We start from the raw sequence: 18406 nt of genomic DNA on the forward strand, positions 1-18406 counted from the left end.
AAGATTTGTTTTAAACGATGTCATAAAGTTTTTAGTTAAATACGGAATCATCAAAGGGCCACTGTTTTTGATCGAGGATGAAAAGTATTAAGTACCGCAAGGCATTCGCTCAATAATGAGAGAATCCTTAGGAGGTGCATTGTGATATGAAATGAATCTATGTACCATTGTTTTAACACACAACTGTGTTGAGACCACCTTCAATCGTGATAAACAAAATGGATTTAGAACAATTAAGTAGACAATTAAATCTGTATATAGGGTGCGTAACCAAATTAGCGCAAGCTTCAATTTTTGTGAAAGTATCACCGTAAGATATCGAAATCAATCAAACGATTTAGTGGAGTCGTAGACCAACCGAGTCTACCACGACTTGAAACGAAAAAATCTTTGCAAAAATATTTGAATATGATGTTCTCAATACATCATATGACGTCTTAAACTGAATATGCGAAATGGATAAGTTCAAGCAATTAAACTTGGTTTTAGCATAACCCAGCATTAAACTTATGTATCAACAAAGGAATCTCGGCATGGTCACAAAGATAAACCATGAATGTAACTTGAAATAAATGAGGTTTCAAGAAAGTGTGTTGACTTGATAGCAAAAGAGTCAATAGTCACAATAATGTAGGTAATTCGAATCACAAATCAGCAATTAGATTTAGCGTCATAATGTTTGAACTTAAATGAAGAGTTTGAAATGAGATCGCATGCGTAGCAAATGGTGCATGCGTAACATATAAGTCCCCAAGTAATGAAACAATGAGTATCTGCTAAAATGAAGAGATGACCAAGTATTCGAAGCAAATGTGTGTTCGCTCTCAGCGAAGAAAATTAACGCGATGCAACTACCATCAAGGGAAGTAGAGGTGCAAACACCTACTTGCTAGAAGCAAAAGTGAAGATTTCCAAAAAAGAAATTTAAGTACTTTTGGTTTGGTCAACTGAACCGGTATATATGTCGGATAATGGTGTTTGCTTGAGCTAACAGATGTGGTTCCTAAGTAACAACCTTTGCGAGTTTGGACCTGGGTTCCCAAAGACCCTAAATACAAGTTTTCTAGATTCTCAAGGTTTCGTATTCTGTGTAAAGTTGTTATGTGCATCGTGTAGGAAGCACCATTTTTGTGTTCTTTTAAAACAAGTTATTGTCCCACAATTTCCCCGGTATATTTTCTTCCTGGATTCGTAGCTAATGACATCCGATAGCCGATCCGTCGTGAAATGGTAGTGGGATCCTCACAGTTAGTTAAATAAGTAATTCGTAAATCCTCAGCAAGAGTTATCGACTCTTGTTGGTTAGCTCGTTCGGTTCCTGGTAGTTGATGCTTATACGAGAATCATCGTCCTTCTTTTGACGAGCAGAACTGGGGTTACCCAAAACGGGAATCTTGGTCTGTTATCTTCCTTCTCTATTAACTACTAAAGTTATACTGACAATCCTTGGCATCTTCAAAGGTGTAGGTCGCTAAGGTGCATTGACTGTAGGCGCGGCGCCTGGAACTCAAATCTATGCGAAATTCGACTTGTCGTTGAGGAGATAATTTTGGCAAGTCTTTGGGGAAGACCTCAGGATGTTTCCTTTTCACAGGGGTATCTTCGAGGTTTGGTTCTTTGGCTCCCTTGTCCACGACATGAGCCAAGAAAAACTACACATCCTTTACGCAACAACTTTCGTGCCTTCAATCAATTAGGAATCTGTAGAGGCGTATCCTGCTTCATGAGTCACGATCGTTCCTTCATTCGCCATCGGGATGCGGATATCAATCTCTGCTCGATCGCTTGACCACCAATCCATCCCACTTTCCTTATCGAAGCTTCCCAGCTCAGCTGGCAGTAGATCAGGCGTAAACTCACACGCTCCGGGTTCTATCTTGTCGTTTCCAAATACTTCGTTGGCTTCCACTAGCTTCCCATTAGCTAGTTCTATTGAGCATGGGTTAACTAGTTTACTTGCTGTTAAACCAAGTGTACTTTCGAACTCTAGAGATGCGAAGCTAAAATTTGCAGCAGTATCTAATAGTACAGATGCATAACATTGAGTAATATGGGACGAGTGGATAACCTTGTTTGGATTCTGACGTGTTTCCCTAGCTTCACTGTTGAGCTTTCATCCTTGAGCCTGATTCTTCTTGGGGCAGTATTTTCTGAAATGCTTCTTGCTCCCAAAGTTAAGACAACCTTGAGCACGTTTTTGTTTGTCACTCGTCCTGCCTTGATAGTTGTCGTTGTCGTTGTTTCCTCCGTGATTCTCGCTACCATCTTGGCCTCCATTTCTACGTTCAATATCTTGCCTACAAGTTTCCTTAGGATGCCCCCTCTTGCCACAGTTATCACATTTTCCATACTTACATCGCCCGACATGATAACGTAGACAATTGTCGCACTTAGGTAGGATACCCATGTAGTCTTTTCCCTTTTTGGCCTTTTTCTTGTTACTCGCCCGAGTAACCTTCTTGAAGTTTGCGAGCTTTCTTTTGTTATCCACAGATGACTTTACGAGAGTCTCATTTTTATCTTTCGGCGTGGAAAATTTTCCTAGTCTAACCGCTTCTTCAGTGAGCGCCACGCTCATGTCGATAACTTCGATGAATGTTGAAGGCTTAGATGTTGTTACCAGGCTTAGAATCTGAGGTGCCAGTCCCCCAATGAAGCGTTTGATCTTCCTAGATTCTGGTTCTACCAAACGCGAAGGAACTTGTGATAATTCGCCAAATTTGTGCACATACTCAGTTATCTTTGGGCCTTCCATTTTCATGTTCCATAGTTCCGTCTCCAACTTCTGGATTTCTGCCCTGGAGCAATATCTTTTACGCATCATTTCTTTCAGTTCGTCTCACGTCAAAGCATTCGCAGCAGTCTCGCCCATTGCCTGAACATGAAAGTTCCACCATGACAGAGCCCCATCTACAAATAGTCCAGCTACGTACGCGACCTGATGTTCTGGAGCACATTTGCTCATCCGTAAAACAGAATTCGTCTTCTCCACCCAACGCACAAAAGCTAAGGCACCCCAGTGCCATCAAATTCTCAAGGTTTGTGGTTCAAGAACTGCTCGTAGGTGCAGCCGCTGGGTGGATTATTTCCTGAGGTACCTCCGCCGTGTCCAGAGCGAAGGGTCTCAAGCTGTGCGATGGCCCGTGAGATGCGCTCTTGCAGTTTTGACTCTGCTGTTGTTGGCAGAGGGTCGTTGGTATCGATGTTCCCTTGTATCGACATCTTCTAAGAAGAAGATTGGTTAGGTCAAGTCTTATTTGTTCAGGAATTGCATTTAGTTGTTTAGAGGTCATATGCATATACACATAATAGGTTATCATACCAACCAATCAAGCAATAGTATAATCATAATATAACCAAGTAATTCGGTAATTATGTTTAATGAGAGCATAGCAAGCAAGCACGTAGCATTAGAATTATAGCACACACATATAGGTCAACAACGTGCTTAACGAAGACATAGCGACTGAGCTTTCGCTGGTCATTGGCCACAAAGTATTGTCGCGTGTGTAATGATGATTGGGCTCTCATTATTCTCCAACCACAATTGCATTGTCTTACAAACGTATCACATCAAAGGGGCGCAGGGTCACCCTACCCTTGTCCAACAAGTATATTAGTGTATCAAAATCACGTATTCAGATGTGGTCTTCAAAAGTCTCCAGAATCCCGGCTTATCATTAGTGTCTTTACCCAAATGTAGTGTAATCCGCATAATCCAGAAACCAACTATGCTGGTGACTGAGGTGGAGGAAAGAAAATTAAAACTGTTAACATGCATGAATCCCTCATCGAGCTTGTATATACGTCGAAGTAATTAACTGATCTGCCACTCGACAATAAAGAAATGAGCAACCAAAAACCTGGGAAAGGTGTAATAGCAGCAGGCGAGAGTTCAAAAGGAATCTTTGATAAATGTGGAGGACCAAAGTATATTGCCAATAGACAGGGTGGAGGACGTGGTGTCAGCTCACGCTCCAAAACTCTGCGACTTATATCCTCAAACTGTGGCTAATGTTACAGAAGCACTCATTCCGTGTGCAGCCTCCATAAAGTGAGGGATGGTAAAGGTCTAAAATCAGCATAGTGTATTATCGGAACCATCAAAACGGCTCGTCCAGCGATGTAGAGGTGAATCTAGCAAACGGTGCGACCTGTGGGGTTGTAGAAAATGCTGCAGTAGCAATACGGATCGTTACGCGGGTGCCGACCTGGAGTACTTTTCCGTGGTGCGGGCAAGTCCTAGGGGAAAGCGATAAGCATGCCAGTGCAATGGACGTCGGTCTCCATAGGGGAAAAGGAGCAACATCAGCGGTTGTGGGTGCAAAAATAAACGTCTCAACCGATAAGGAGATCGTCAGGCGCAGGTGCTGGGTCAGATATAAGGGGTGCAATGTCTGGTAAACCAAAAGAAACAGGGTCATGATCAAGTAAGGGTGCAGAATCAGCAGGCCCAAAAGGTGCAGAAGCTAGCTTAGGAGCAGGCTCTGGGTCGTGTAACGGTGTGGTGCCTCGAGCAGGTGATAGTGCAGCAGTCATGTCATTGTCGTCTGCGTCAGTAGTAGAAAGCTGTAATTCGACAGTTTGTAAGGCTGCAGATGTCACAGACTCAAAGGAGTCTGAAATCGAATGCATGCTAGGATCAGAGGATAGCTTTTTAACAGGGGTCTCAAAAAGTGAAATTAGTAACAACGTTCTCGTCTAACTTTCCATCATCATGGGTGTTATCAGAAGGACCATCAATAACATGTTAATGTCATCATCAATTATTCGTTGAGTAGCCAACCTTTGGAAGGAATGTCCACAGGAGGCGCATTATCGAGAATCGGAGCCATGGTGTGTTCACCATCGGGATGACCAGTGATGAAGTGGTCATGGACTGAAACAAGAGTGACAAGAGGATTCTTGTCGGAGAAGCCATCAGCTAGGGTAAATCATCGCCAAAACCTGGTAGCGCGGATGGCTGCAAGTCGTCCTCGCCCTTGGTCAGCATGTCAGGGTCACTCTCAGTGTCTGGCGTAAACATCTCCGGCACAGGTGCAATTCTCATTATTTGTGGCGGTGGCCATAGGGTCATCACGTCTAACAATTCGCTTTCTAATCAAAGTGACATGTGTGCCGATACATATTAGTCATAGCACGTATATCCGTAATAATCACTAACAATTAGCGTATGCAAATAAAAGTAATTTATCATGTAGTCATGTATTCACATTATTCTTCCTAGTCTCTCAGACTAAACTTCCCAGTCTCTCAGACTAAACTTTTCCCCAGTCTTCTAAGACTCAATTTCCCCAGCCTCTAAGACTCAATTTCCCCAGTCTCTAAGACTCAATTTCCCCAGTCTGAAGACTCAATTTCCCCAGTCTTTAAGACTCTATTTCCCCAGTCTCTAAGACTCAATTTCCCCAGTCTCTAAGATTCAATTTCCCCAGTCTCTAAGACTCAATTTCCCCAGTCTCTAAGACTCAATTTCCCAGTCTCTAAGACTGAACCTCCCTCAGTCTCTAAGACTGAACCTCCCTCAGTCTCAAAGACTGAACCTCCCTCAATCTCTAAGACTGAACCTCGCTCAGTCTCTAAGATTGAACCTCCTTCAGTCTCTAAGACTGAACTATAAACGGATTCTTTGAAATGTGATTTGTGTCTTTTGTTTGTAAAAATGTTTGTTCCCTGGATCTGGATGTTTTGTGTATGCAATGAAAACATGTTGTAAAACATTTTCGTGAGAGCCCTAATGATCGTAGTCTAGACTCGAGAAAGAATCCTAGTTCGCTACGATCGAGGCTCTGATACCAAGCAGTCACACCCTGACTTTTGCGGAAGCGTGATTATGGTGTGACTTTCTTAATATCATTGCATTCAATCATAACATCAACTATATGATAAAACCATAGGTTTGTCATCCATTACATAAGTTAAAACATAACAACATCGTTTTAAAACGTAGACTTCAAATTCAAGTTTTACAGATCGTACAAATTGCTTTGAGTTCATTAAGGACTCGTCAAAAGATATTGAATAACACCAAGGTTTGGAAGACGTGTCTCGTCCAGGAAAAAGACACGCTAACCAAACGCAAAGACCATTGATGACATCTTTATTCTTAACGCAGCATAAAAGCTTCCAACGCCTGCCAGCTCCATTTTACAATTTCCCTGAAATACATGTAGTTTGAAAAACATCAACAAAAGTTGAGCGAGTTCATGTGTTTGTTTGTGTGTATGTATAAACCTTTGAAACGTTGTAGGTGTGTATGTAAGTCCCTGGTATGTAGTAATAAGGAAAAAGTGATCACCACTGGGTTGCAAAGCCAATGGTATGTGTGAAGTGATGCAGGAAGACTCAAACCTAGCAGATTTCGTCAATAAGACATAGTCACCTCATGGTCCACTCAGCGGACTCAGGGGTGGGGCTCGCTACACCCGAACAGATCTATCACTCATGTCCCTCGGTCCTACGACGCGGATTAATGGCCTTAAGTGCTATACCCACTACTCACATGATCTAGTAGTAAACCCTCCTTAAGCTAATCATACCATGTAATAAACGTTTGTAATAATTGTAACATGTATTTCACCCCCGAAGTATCAAACTGAAAACAGTTAAAAGAAAAGGGGGACATGAACTCACTGTATTGCGTCTTCAGTATCGTAACTCAAATCCCTTCAGCAAACATGACTACCTACAATGTGCTAATGTCTATTAGACGAACGGGTCGTGCCTTGTCTTAGTCTTAGTATTTACGTTCTGAGTTACGTTTCCTTTAAGTCTTCAACATCATTCCGAGTTATAATCACTTGTTAAAGGAATAACTATTTTAACTTTAATTTTTGGAATAATTGTTAAACAATATTTTTGTAATAATACTTCTCAAGTATTCGTATTCGTAGTTCCTTCCCAAGGATGGGGTATTTCATACATGTTTATCCGTATTCTTGTATTTGTATATCTAGCCATGTAGTGGCGTCGTATTCCGGTGCGTTAATTCAAAAGAATATATATTTTCAAGTCTCACTTAGAAATATATATATATATATATATATATATATATATATATAAACCTTGTTTTTATTCAAAACAATACATTCCAAGAAAAAATATATTTTTCCCAAAATTACTATATTTCTTAATAAACCCAAGTAAAAATATTTTTACTTTCCCAAAGAATAATACATTTTCTCCAGGCCCAAAAATATGATATAACTTGGTAAAAATCATACTTTCATGCTTTCATATCCAAAATAGTATTTACCAACAATATATTTGTAAGAGTATTTCCCAGAATATTTTGTAAGTTACGTTTTTGTGTTTGGCTTCACAATATTAAGCGTGTAACTTAAATATTTATTCCTTGTGATTTTTGGTAATATTTTGGAGTTCTAAATGTCATGGTATTTGTAGGTTATATTATTTTACCCTAAAATAATATAACAATTCCACAAAATATACAAATATTCACACAAGTGTCTTAGTATAAGATATATATTCTAAATATGTATTTATCCATTTTTATTTACAAAAACCAACCTTCAATACTTGTATTTTTGTTACAAAAATCTATGGTAAAGTTTATATCATCAGTTGTAATTAAGCACAGTTATTAAGCATAAATCAATACTAATTAATTGTACGGATACATGCAAATTTGACAGTTGTCACACACACACACACACACACACACACACACACACATATATATATATATATATAGGTGACATATAGTAAGATAGAACAAATCAATTTTATTACAAATCTTTTAAAAATTTATATAATAAGTAACGATACATATTTCCAAATATGTATTGATAGAAATCAATTGTAGTTGTTTCCTTATAATTTGTTACAATCGGATTGAACATTCCAAAAATATCATATGAATACGAAAATAAAACCATTCTTGAAGAAGTATGATAAAATTCAAATGTTAATGAATTTAAAAAAAACAGATTTCTTCATAATCGACAATATATTTAGGTTTTATTTATTTATTTTTTATTATTTAGGTTATATGGTAACAAAAACTGCATTTCACACTAACCACATCATAAGCATATCAACAACATATACATATTACCAAAAGACTTGTCTAACAAACCATCAGTACTATCCCAAAGTATCAAAACAAACCAACCATAAAACCACATTTAATATTCATGCTTAACCATCTAACATAAACATAATAACCAACATTCACGAACTGCCTCTCTTTTCTTTGTGATCTTGGGTACGACTTTAGTCAACATCAAACACTGAGAAGACTTGACGTACGTAAAGAAAAGAGTGGAGCCGAACTCGATGTAATTCAATTTCAAGAAAGCTGGCCACTTTTTAAAACCATACCTAAAACCCTTCCTAGACTTCTCGCCTCTTGTGCCCAACTTAAGGAGTTCACATTTTTCGTTCTGAACTGTAACATGGTGCAAGTTATCAAGAGAAAGACACAGATGGCTTGAAATATCAGTCGGTAAACGCTGAGAAAAAAATAAAAGGATTAATTATCTGATTGATTTATAAGTTATGTCTCTTGTATTATTAAATTTGAAAGAAAAAATTAATAGTATAAAGTTTACCAGTCTGCTTTCGGCTTTCTTGGTGAATTCAATTACATCAGTGTTTTTGAACTTTTTTGATGTAGAACATTTACGGCTAACATCAACGGCTGTAGATGTCATGGATCTGAATGACTTACACTTTGGTTTAGCCTACATAATTGAATAATACACAACAAGTGTAAAAATCATATAGATAAAGTGTAGAACAATAAGATACACGGTTCTTTATATAATCAGAGATAATTTCATGGTTACGGTATCTTACTTGTTTGTTTTCAACAGGAGTGATTTCCTGAAGAAGCATACAATCATCAAGTTTGGGAACCTTAGAACGTGTACGATAACCCATATGAGACGTTGATGTGAAGGATGTGGATACCTTAGGCTTTGGTTTACACTAAAAATTTGAAAACACACAATAACTTTAAAAATTTTACAGAAATGTAAAGTTTTCATATATAAAGTTTATTCAAACATTAAATGTAATTGTATAAATGACACGATAAAGTTTAAAACAAAAAATGAATATTGAAAATAAATATTAAATAATATTCTTACTTGAGAGACAACGTGAAAAGACAGATTTTGCTCACAAACAAAATCAGTTGATTTTCCTTTTCGTTCAACCTAAAGAAAATAAAACAATTAACATATTGATATAGAATGAAATAATTAAAAGAATTATATAATAATTAAGCATGTTTTTATACATGTAATGTATTGTTTGGTATGAAAAAAACTATCCAAAACAACATCAAACTGGGTTTTCACATTAACAAACGAAACTTCAAATTATTAATTACATTTATAGAAAAAAAACATCAAATTATATTATCGAATCATAAACAACCTTTGTCGAAAGCCCTTTATCTCCAACATAAAACTTTGATTTGACTTTAGGATGAACCTACAAAACCAAAAAAGATTTAACATATTACCATTAAAAAAATTTATTCATTAAAAGGATTAGATAATGGAAAACAAATACACCAAATAGAATAAAAAGTATATTATATGTATTGAAAATAAGTATTAAATTAAATTAGTATATAACAAACAACATTTAGAGATACAGTCTCGTGACCAAATAGAATCTTTGACTTCCCTTTTGGGTCATTCTACATAACAATGAATAATAAGCATAAATATATATATAGAACAAAGTAATTAAAAGCGTTATATAATATATAAGGCACGTTGTGAACACTTACATGAGACCGATAGGCATTAGAAGAAGATGAAAGGCGCATAGACTCACCAACTATATCACCACCAAGATCTTCATCAACATCACTTTCGTTGGTAATCACCTTCTCTTTGTGTTCCGACTACAAAAACATAATATTCAAAAATACTGACAATGTTAACTTCAAGATTAACTAATAAGCTCGTATTAGTTAAATAATTAACATTAACAATAAGCATAATAACACTAACCGCAAGCAGTAAATCAAATCCATCATCTCCGTAAATAGGATCATCCAACACAACAACGTCAACCTTCTTGAAATACATTTGAGTACCAGTTTCATGATTAAAAACAGACAACTCAAAAGTCTCGTATCCAGCCATTGTAAAAATAAAAGTTGTCCGGGTATCTAATGCAAGATCCCTAATCAGCTTACACCATCCATCAGTGAAAGCACATTTGTCTGACAACGCCTCCATCTTCACATTCCAAACCTATCACCCACATAAAGAGTTGCTGATCCACCTTTATAACTGCTGTCGTAGAACTGTCCCCAGAATTTGTCCGCCATGAGCTGTACAGTTGTTACAAAATAACTTAAACAAAATATGCAAAAAAAAAAATGACATACAAAAAAGTGATTATTTCATATATAGTACTTACAATGAAATCATCATCATCTCTAATAGAAGTGATAAAAGAGTTATCCAAAACACATGACTTAAAGACATCGAGATACCATGTAGATGATCCAAGAGTGTTGAACAACAGATAATCATTTTTTTGTAAACCACTATCGATAACGACTTTAACAAACCCATCACCTAAAACAGGACCCCAACACATCTTTTTCAATTTTGACAATCCATAAGTGGTCAGCATAAAAAATTTTAACACAATGACCATATGGCAATTGTTCTCCCCACAGTAATGTGGCAAAATCATACGGCATTTCCTATAATTTGAAACAAAAGATATATAAGTATCAACATAATTTTTAGTAAACATAATAATCAAAAATACATACCACTTTTTCCGGATGATGAACATCGATTAACTTCAAGAAAGAACAATTATTGCTATTTGGATACATATCTGTAAAAGTAGTATCAACCTTTTTTTAGACCAAACAATAAAATCATAACATCACAAAAGAATCACATTCAAAACATAGAAAATATTGTTTTCTTCAAATTAACAATGTGTAAAGTTGAAAATTATTACTGATAATGAAAAAAAGTACAGACATAAAACAAAACTACAAACAATAACCAAATTTCACTAACCTATTTTCTTTGAAGGAAAATTTTAATCAGATTCTTATCCAATAATTACGGTTTCACATGAAAAATGAAATTTAAAAACATAAAAAAGTGGGTAAATCTTGTAAACATAAGATAAACATTGAAGTCGGCAAGATATCACCATCAAAATTGGGTCTCACAGTTGAATGTACAGGCGAACATTGGATCTTGATTTGTAATGCATAACAAAAAGAATAAAAATTATGAATACCCGGATTAAAGATGAAAGCCATACCTTTTTCGGTTGATTGTAGTGTAGAACACGGGATGAACTTGTAAACCCTACAAAAATGGCGGTGAGGAAGAGACAACCGAGAGAAGAAGTTTGATGGGTAATGATGTTCTTTGTGATATGATGGTTATTTTTTCGGTTGCATCAATTTTGAAGTGAATATAATACACATTCACCCCTTACTGATTTCTAATAGTTACACAAATACACTTACAAATAGTGGAATATAACACTTAAACTACTAAATTACTTTAAAATAATAGTTCAACGAAAAGTTTATAAATTGTAATATTTATATTTCAATAATAGTTTACAAATTGTTTAAACGAACGGAAAATATGGTAGGTATACTTAAATAATTTAATTTAAAAGTAAAAAAGAATAATAATGAATGAAGATCTAAATTCAAATCAAGTATTTATATAAAAAATAAACTTCAAAACTTACAATTCGAAAATAAACTTTAAATTTTCAACTACAATTTTCCAAATATTTCTTTGTAAACAACATTTGCAGTTTTATTCGTTGGCCTTCCATCTTTGTCAAATATTAAAAGCTTCACGCCATCTCTGGTCTTTACTCTCGACAACGCAACATAAAGCTGACCATGTGAGAAAACAGGGTCTCTTAGGTATAGACCAAATCTGGAAAGAGATTGTCCTTGACTTTTGTTAATAGTCATGGCAAAACATATAGTTATTGGAAACTGCCTTCGTTGAAACTTGAAGGGTATTTTCTTGTCCGACGATATCATGCTAATTCTGGGAATGTAAGTTCTTGAACCAACATTACCTCCCGATAGTATCTCAGCCTCGATAACACGTTTACCAAGACGTGTAATCTGAAGACGCGTACCATTGCATAAACCATTTTGCTGATCAATGTTCCTCAAAAGCATGACTGGAACACCCAACTTTAACACCAATCTATGATTTGGTAATCCAGAAACCATGACACTATTTAACACATCAGGATTATACAAATCTTGGTGTAATGGATCATTAATTTCCTCAGTTGGGCATATACTATCTGAGCTAAGATACTCTACTTCTTCACCAGGAAATAATGCAAGCAAACGATCATTGATACCATGTACAACTTCATTTTTAGGAGCAAGTATGGCTCTTTCCGAAAAGTAGTCACGATCTTTAAAACGGTCAAGAACTGACGGATATACAAAGTCAATCAAGCTTTGAATTGGATCAGTTGAATCAGTTATTAAAAGATCGTTTGGTATTTCTATAGTTGACTCGCCATCGTTACCATCACCAAGATTGCCTTCACCAATTTCAAGAAGCCATTTCGCAAAATCGTTTATCTCATCAATGTTTGAACTACTGGTTCCAACAGATAAACACATGTTCCTGGTCAATTTTAAAACCTTGCAAGTGGACCAAATGTAAGATGAACATAAAGAGGCGTGTAAGATGTCTTGCCTGCTTCCATTTTATACAACCGGTAGGATTTGCCTAAAGTCACCACCGAAAACAATAGCATTTCCACCAAATGGAAGTTCAGAATTTCGTGAATCAGATACACTCAAAACATCTTTCAATGTACGGTCAAGAGCCTCAAAAGCATGTTTGTGTACCATCGGTGCCTCATCCCAAATAATCAACTTGGCTTCGTTTAGAAGATTAGTGATTTCAGAATAAGGCTTGATATGGCAAACGGAATCTTCATTAAGATTAATCGGAATATGAAATCTTGAATGGGTGGTACGACCTCGTGACAACAACAATGATGCAATCCCGCTTGAAGCAACATTAATAACAATATGTCCATTGCATCTTATGGAAGCAGCTAAAGTTTTCCATAGAAATGTCTTACCTGTACCACCATAACCGTACACAAAAAAACACCACCTTTCCCACGTCCAACAGCAGCCATAATGTCATTATACACTGCTCTTTGATCATTATTTAAAGAATTATGAAGCTTATTGAAATTAGCCCTAACTTCATCCTTGTCCCAAGAAAGCTCCCCATGGAGAATATTGTATTGTTTTACATAATGTGTTTGTCTTATATTTTTTTGTTAGTTACTAATGTTTTGTTTACATTGTACGAAGAAATGGAACAACCAACTAGCACCCTTTTGAATAATGTAGATCTCAACATTGATGACTACACCAAGAAGTAATTGTACATCGTTTATGGACTATGACTTCATTAATGCTAGAAAACTTTATTGCTACGAATTGATATTCATGGACCAGATAGTAAGTGTACATCGTTGTTCTTTTAGATGTTAACCTTATTTATATTAAAATAAATGTTTAAACGCGTGTGTAAATCCGATATGTTAATATTTTATTTCAGGGTACTAAAAAGCAAGCGCTTGTGTTAGCAAAAAATGCAAATGAATACGAGCATCTCTTATAAGAAAAACGTTGTTTAACTATTCGGAATTCATTGTTGGGTGAGAACCGTTAGAAAGTGAAGTATGTTCATTGTGGTTTGAAGATTAACCTCAATGAGAACATCACTGTTGAGGAATGCAACGAGCCTGTTGGTTCTGAATGGGGTTTTTATTTTTCTTCGTTTGAATCTGTCATAGAGGATCCAACTGATGACAACAAGTTAGTCAAATGTTTTCGAGGATTATATCATTTTCAAATGTTTTCGAGGATACTAACTATAAACATTTTATAACAATTTATTTGATTAAAATAATTTAAAGGTACATGTTATTAAACTGTTATTGAAATTTCAAATTTTGAAGTATATTTATTTATACTCAATCGTCTTATCATTAACTAAATTATATACAGATTATATTTTTCAACAAATTTTGTTATACTCTTACTGACACTTATACATTTGTTCATATGTAATTGGATTTGTATTACAAGGATTGTTTGTTCAGTTCCAAGGTACGCTAATACTAAGCCATGCTTTCGTGTTATGATTATATGTTATTTTTTAATATGTATGATAAATATATATTTCGGATCAAGGTTCCTATATGTGTCCAAGATTGTACCGGTATTGTCACTTTGACGCTGTTTGAACGTGAGGTGGTAAAGCTGTTGAAGGTTAGGGCCAATCAACTGCTAGATAAAAACCTTGAAGTATGTTATACTTAATTGTTTGTCGCGTTATTTTTTGCTTTTTATTTTTAAGTAATTACCAATATTCTCATTTATAGTGTATGATTTATATTGTTAGTTTGACCAACAGTTAGCTGATGAAGGAAACTTCCCAAAGGAACATAACGCTTTACTCAATACGAAGTTTGCGTTCAAAATAGCTATAGGTTCATTTAACATCCAGAAGAAATCAGACGGCTACTCGGTATTGTCTCCGAGCTAGATATGCATTTTGATGTTCTCCAGGTTATTTTATTTGATAACTTTTACTGTTACTACCCTTTTACAATGTATAAGTATTAAATCAATTTATCACTGCCTTTTTTATTTTTCTCATTCTAAAATCAAAAATCAACTTGCTGATGAGGAAGCTGTTTACGGTGGTTTTTCAGATTTGAATCTAGGGGCAGTCGCTATTAAAAGTTGGTTTGTACTTGAGACAACCCGTCTTCACACACGGTCAATTGTATGTTGCTTTATAAAGGGTTAAAACACGAGATGGAGTAAAGCTACTAATACTTGACAACGACGGTAAACCTACGAATAAAACAACTAACGTTGTCTATAAAGAGATCTTCAATGAGTTGTGATCTTTTTGTTGTATTCATGTATTTCAATCTTTTTCGTATACTCCCTAACATTTTCGTTAATATTTCAACGTATATAAATAATTTTTAATTTCAAAATTCTAAAGGACTTAGTTTTTTCTCTTTAGCCACCCGTGTAACACATAGGTACTTATACTAGTTCTTATACTAAATAAATTACCATGTTAACTATAAAATGTAAAACACGTGCCATGCTAACTTTATTAATGGGTTTACAATGAAAAGCTTTAATTATAAATTGTGTTTCTATCATATTTTAGATATTGATCATTTAAATAAAAAGGGTGATACAATGCACGAACTTCGGGTGTGTGTATGTACTTCAATTATTTCAATTAGTTATATGTTCTTGAGTTATTGAAATATGACTTAGAGGATCCCTAATAACAATTATGTTGATGACTATGGGTCATTTAATAATGAGGTGGAGACATGAAGCAAAGAACGACTCAAATTTCCAAACAAGAAGTATGTGGCTACGAACAACCATGAACCACCAATGATTTTTGTGAAATGAAAGAGATTCACAAGCTTTGCCGGCGAGGAGAGAGGGGTTCATGAACCTCCATGGTTGCGGTAGCTCTTAGTATTCTTCATGTGGGTTGCAATTCAGGGCTCATTCGCGTAGGTTATCAGTTAAGGAGCTCAACTTGTGCCTTATGAGAATGAATATGGTTGCAGTAGCTCTTATATTTTTAGGTTTGATCCAGATTATAGATTTCGGTGGCAAGAGGATAACAGTGATAGAGAATGAATATGATGAACATTTATTGAGGACACTAATCTTTATCTTCATACTTAATAGATAAGTAGTTGTGGTATCACATGCCATAATATAACCTCAACATTGTTTTTTTTCCAATTCAAATCAATGACCCGCAGTTCACTTCTTTTGACATTCCTCAGTGTGTTCCTTGTTTTCCCCGATAGTCAAATCAGTGTTTTCTTATTTTACTCTGCAATCAAACCATCGAAAAATCATTGATATTTCTTTACTTAATTCGTATAGTACATATGTTTCTAGAGAAAGGTTATTGTACAAGAGGGAATAAATGTACGAAGTGTAGGAGAGAAGTTTGGCCCTTGATTTGCAAGATCAATGGTTGAGATTAAGTTGTCTCCAAATATAGAATTCACATAACTAAAAACAAGGGAACACGGAGGAAAGGGTAAAATAGGAAAATCCAATATTATTGACTCGTAAACCCAGTTCCCCCTTATTTTCAAACAACTATAACCTTTTCATTTGTTAATATTTTTTTATAAAAATTACACCTTATTAACAAGCATTTCATTCTCTTTAATTCGAGCAACCTATTGTTATATTTTTCTTAAATAAAAATTGCAGGATTTTGAATACCCATTACGTGATTATGTGATTTTGAATACCCAGTAAGTGACTACGTGATTTTGAATACCCATTACGTGACTTGATTTCAGTATAGTATTTTATGTGAAACCTCATTAAGTGATTACGTAATTACGTAACAATAGTTGACTATGTATTATTACATGACTACATGATTTTAAATATCCATTTCGTGATTATGTGATTTCATTATAGTATTTATGTAAAACCCTACTGAGTGATTACGTAATTACGTAAAAACAAAACAGGTAATACAAAATATTTCATATGGAATACCTAATATTTTAGGTATAATCATGTCTTAAGGATAAATTATATACAAAACATTAGTCAACCCAACCTATTATAACAACATAATGTCGTATATTAGATATTTAACCACATAATAAAGCGTAAACAATCAAGTTCTTATTATTGAATGTGTGATCACGTAATAAGCATAATTGTATTAACATTAGTTATAACAAATCAGAGTAGGAGTTGGCTACAAAGCCAATTTTTCCGACAAAGTGTAGGAAGCCACATCCTAATGACATGTGGCAATTAGTTATTTTAACGAAAAAGGCAAGAATGTAGTTTGATATTTATTTTATTTTTGAGATTTATTATATTCTAAACTAACATATGAGAAATTTAAGGAAACCAAACATCTCATTGATTTCGAACTGATGGATACCATGTTTATCATTCCATTCACAATTCATCATCTTCTTCTAAAGCACATTCAATTCGTATTTCATCTGGTTCGTCACATTGTGTTTTATCACTTAAACACACTACTATGACACATCCACTATCCAATGTTACGTGTAGTAAACACAATACTATGATCAAACTTTAAAAAAACTCATTTTCTTCGATAAAACATACTGAATGTTAGTGCATGCGTCTGTCGACTTCGTCTTGTATCGAGTCTTGTATTTAGTTTGTTAAACCAGGGCACGTATTTCGAGATAATGTAATTCCGCTTGAAAGTAGTTAATTCCGCTTGAATGGTATCTAGGTAATTCCGCGCGGAATTAAGTTCGCTTGGAACGTTAATTCCGTTTGGAACCCTTTCAAACGGAATCACTTGCCGATAAATAGCAGTTCAAGCGATATTAGATGTAACGGTTCCGGTTTATGCAACGAAATGCTGCCGAAGTGTCGTCTTGCTGTAATTTGTCATCAAATAAATAGTACAACAATTTAAAGTGTCTATCTTACTGAATTGACCTCCGTGCGTCTGTTTCCGCCTTTCGTACTGAGTATAAACTCTTCTGATCGACTCGTTCGGGTCCGAAAACGATCCTACAAGTGGTATCAGAGCACATGAGGAAGAGTTCATACCAATTCAGCTGCAAATTCTGATTTCTACACCTTCTTTTTCAAATTAAACGTGTTTTTACGGTCAAAATGTCTTGATTTTCAAACATCATGTGCGCTTTTGTGTTTTAACAAACCCTAGAAAGTTTCAGATTTAAAAACGGCCTAAATCTAAATCAATTTGACAATTTTCACATCGAGATGATGACGCCAGCGTAATTTCGCACGGAATTAAGGGTATTTTCGCTTCAACAGGTTAATTCCGTTTGAAATCTCATACGGAATTAGGTAATTCCGCTTCAGTTGGGTAATTTCGTTTGAAAGGTTCGCGCAGAATTAGTATTTCCGCTTGAAAGGTTTAATCTCGCTTGATAATTCCACACGGAATTATAATTCCGTGTGAAAGAGTGTCATTTTCAAACGAAATTAGGGTAATTTCGCTTCAGTGATTCCGTTTGAAAGTAATTCCATTTGAACAGGACAGTTTGTGAAATTTTTGAAAACCGAAACATGGAAGAGGAATTTTATAACGCCTTTGCTACCCCGATCACTATTACTCAGCAGACAATATTGGAAAATGAAACGGGGACGATGCAAAAACCGCCTAAGCTCATGAACATTGAGGAGTATAAAGGTTGGGAAGGACGTTTTGAAAACTGGGTTCAAGCAAATTATTTGGATGCATGGGAATGCGTTGAGACGAAATATGTTAGACCGACGAATGACGATGAAGAGGAGATTGCTATCAAAGAC

The 18406-nt window shown here is 35.4% G+C and overlaps 1 protein-coding gene across 1 annotated transcript; it reads right to left on the bottom strand.

Annotated features, from left to right (window-relative positions):
• Positions 1 to 11755: 11755 nt before the first annotated feature.
• LOC118492104 (ATP-dependent DNA helicase PIF1-like) lies at positions 11756 to 12640 on the bottom strand. Its single transcript, XM_035989892.1, has one exon. The coding sequence runs from the start codon at positions 12638 to 12640 to the stop codon at positions 11756 to 11758; it is 885 nt and encodes a 294-aa protein (XP_035845785.1).
• Positions 12641 to 18406: the final 5766 nt, after the last annotated feature.

The sequence above is a fragment of the Helianthus annuus genome, chromosome 5 (assembly GCF_002127325.2).
Source record: "Helianthus annuus cultivar XRQ/B chromosome 5, HanXRQr2.0-SUNRISE, whole genome shotgun sequence".
Taxonomy (NCBI): Eukaryota; Viridiplantae; Streptophyta; class Magnoliopsida; order Asterales; family Asteraceae; genus Helianthus; species Helianthus annuus.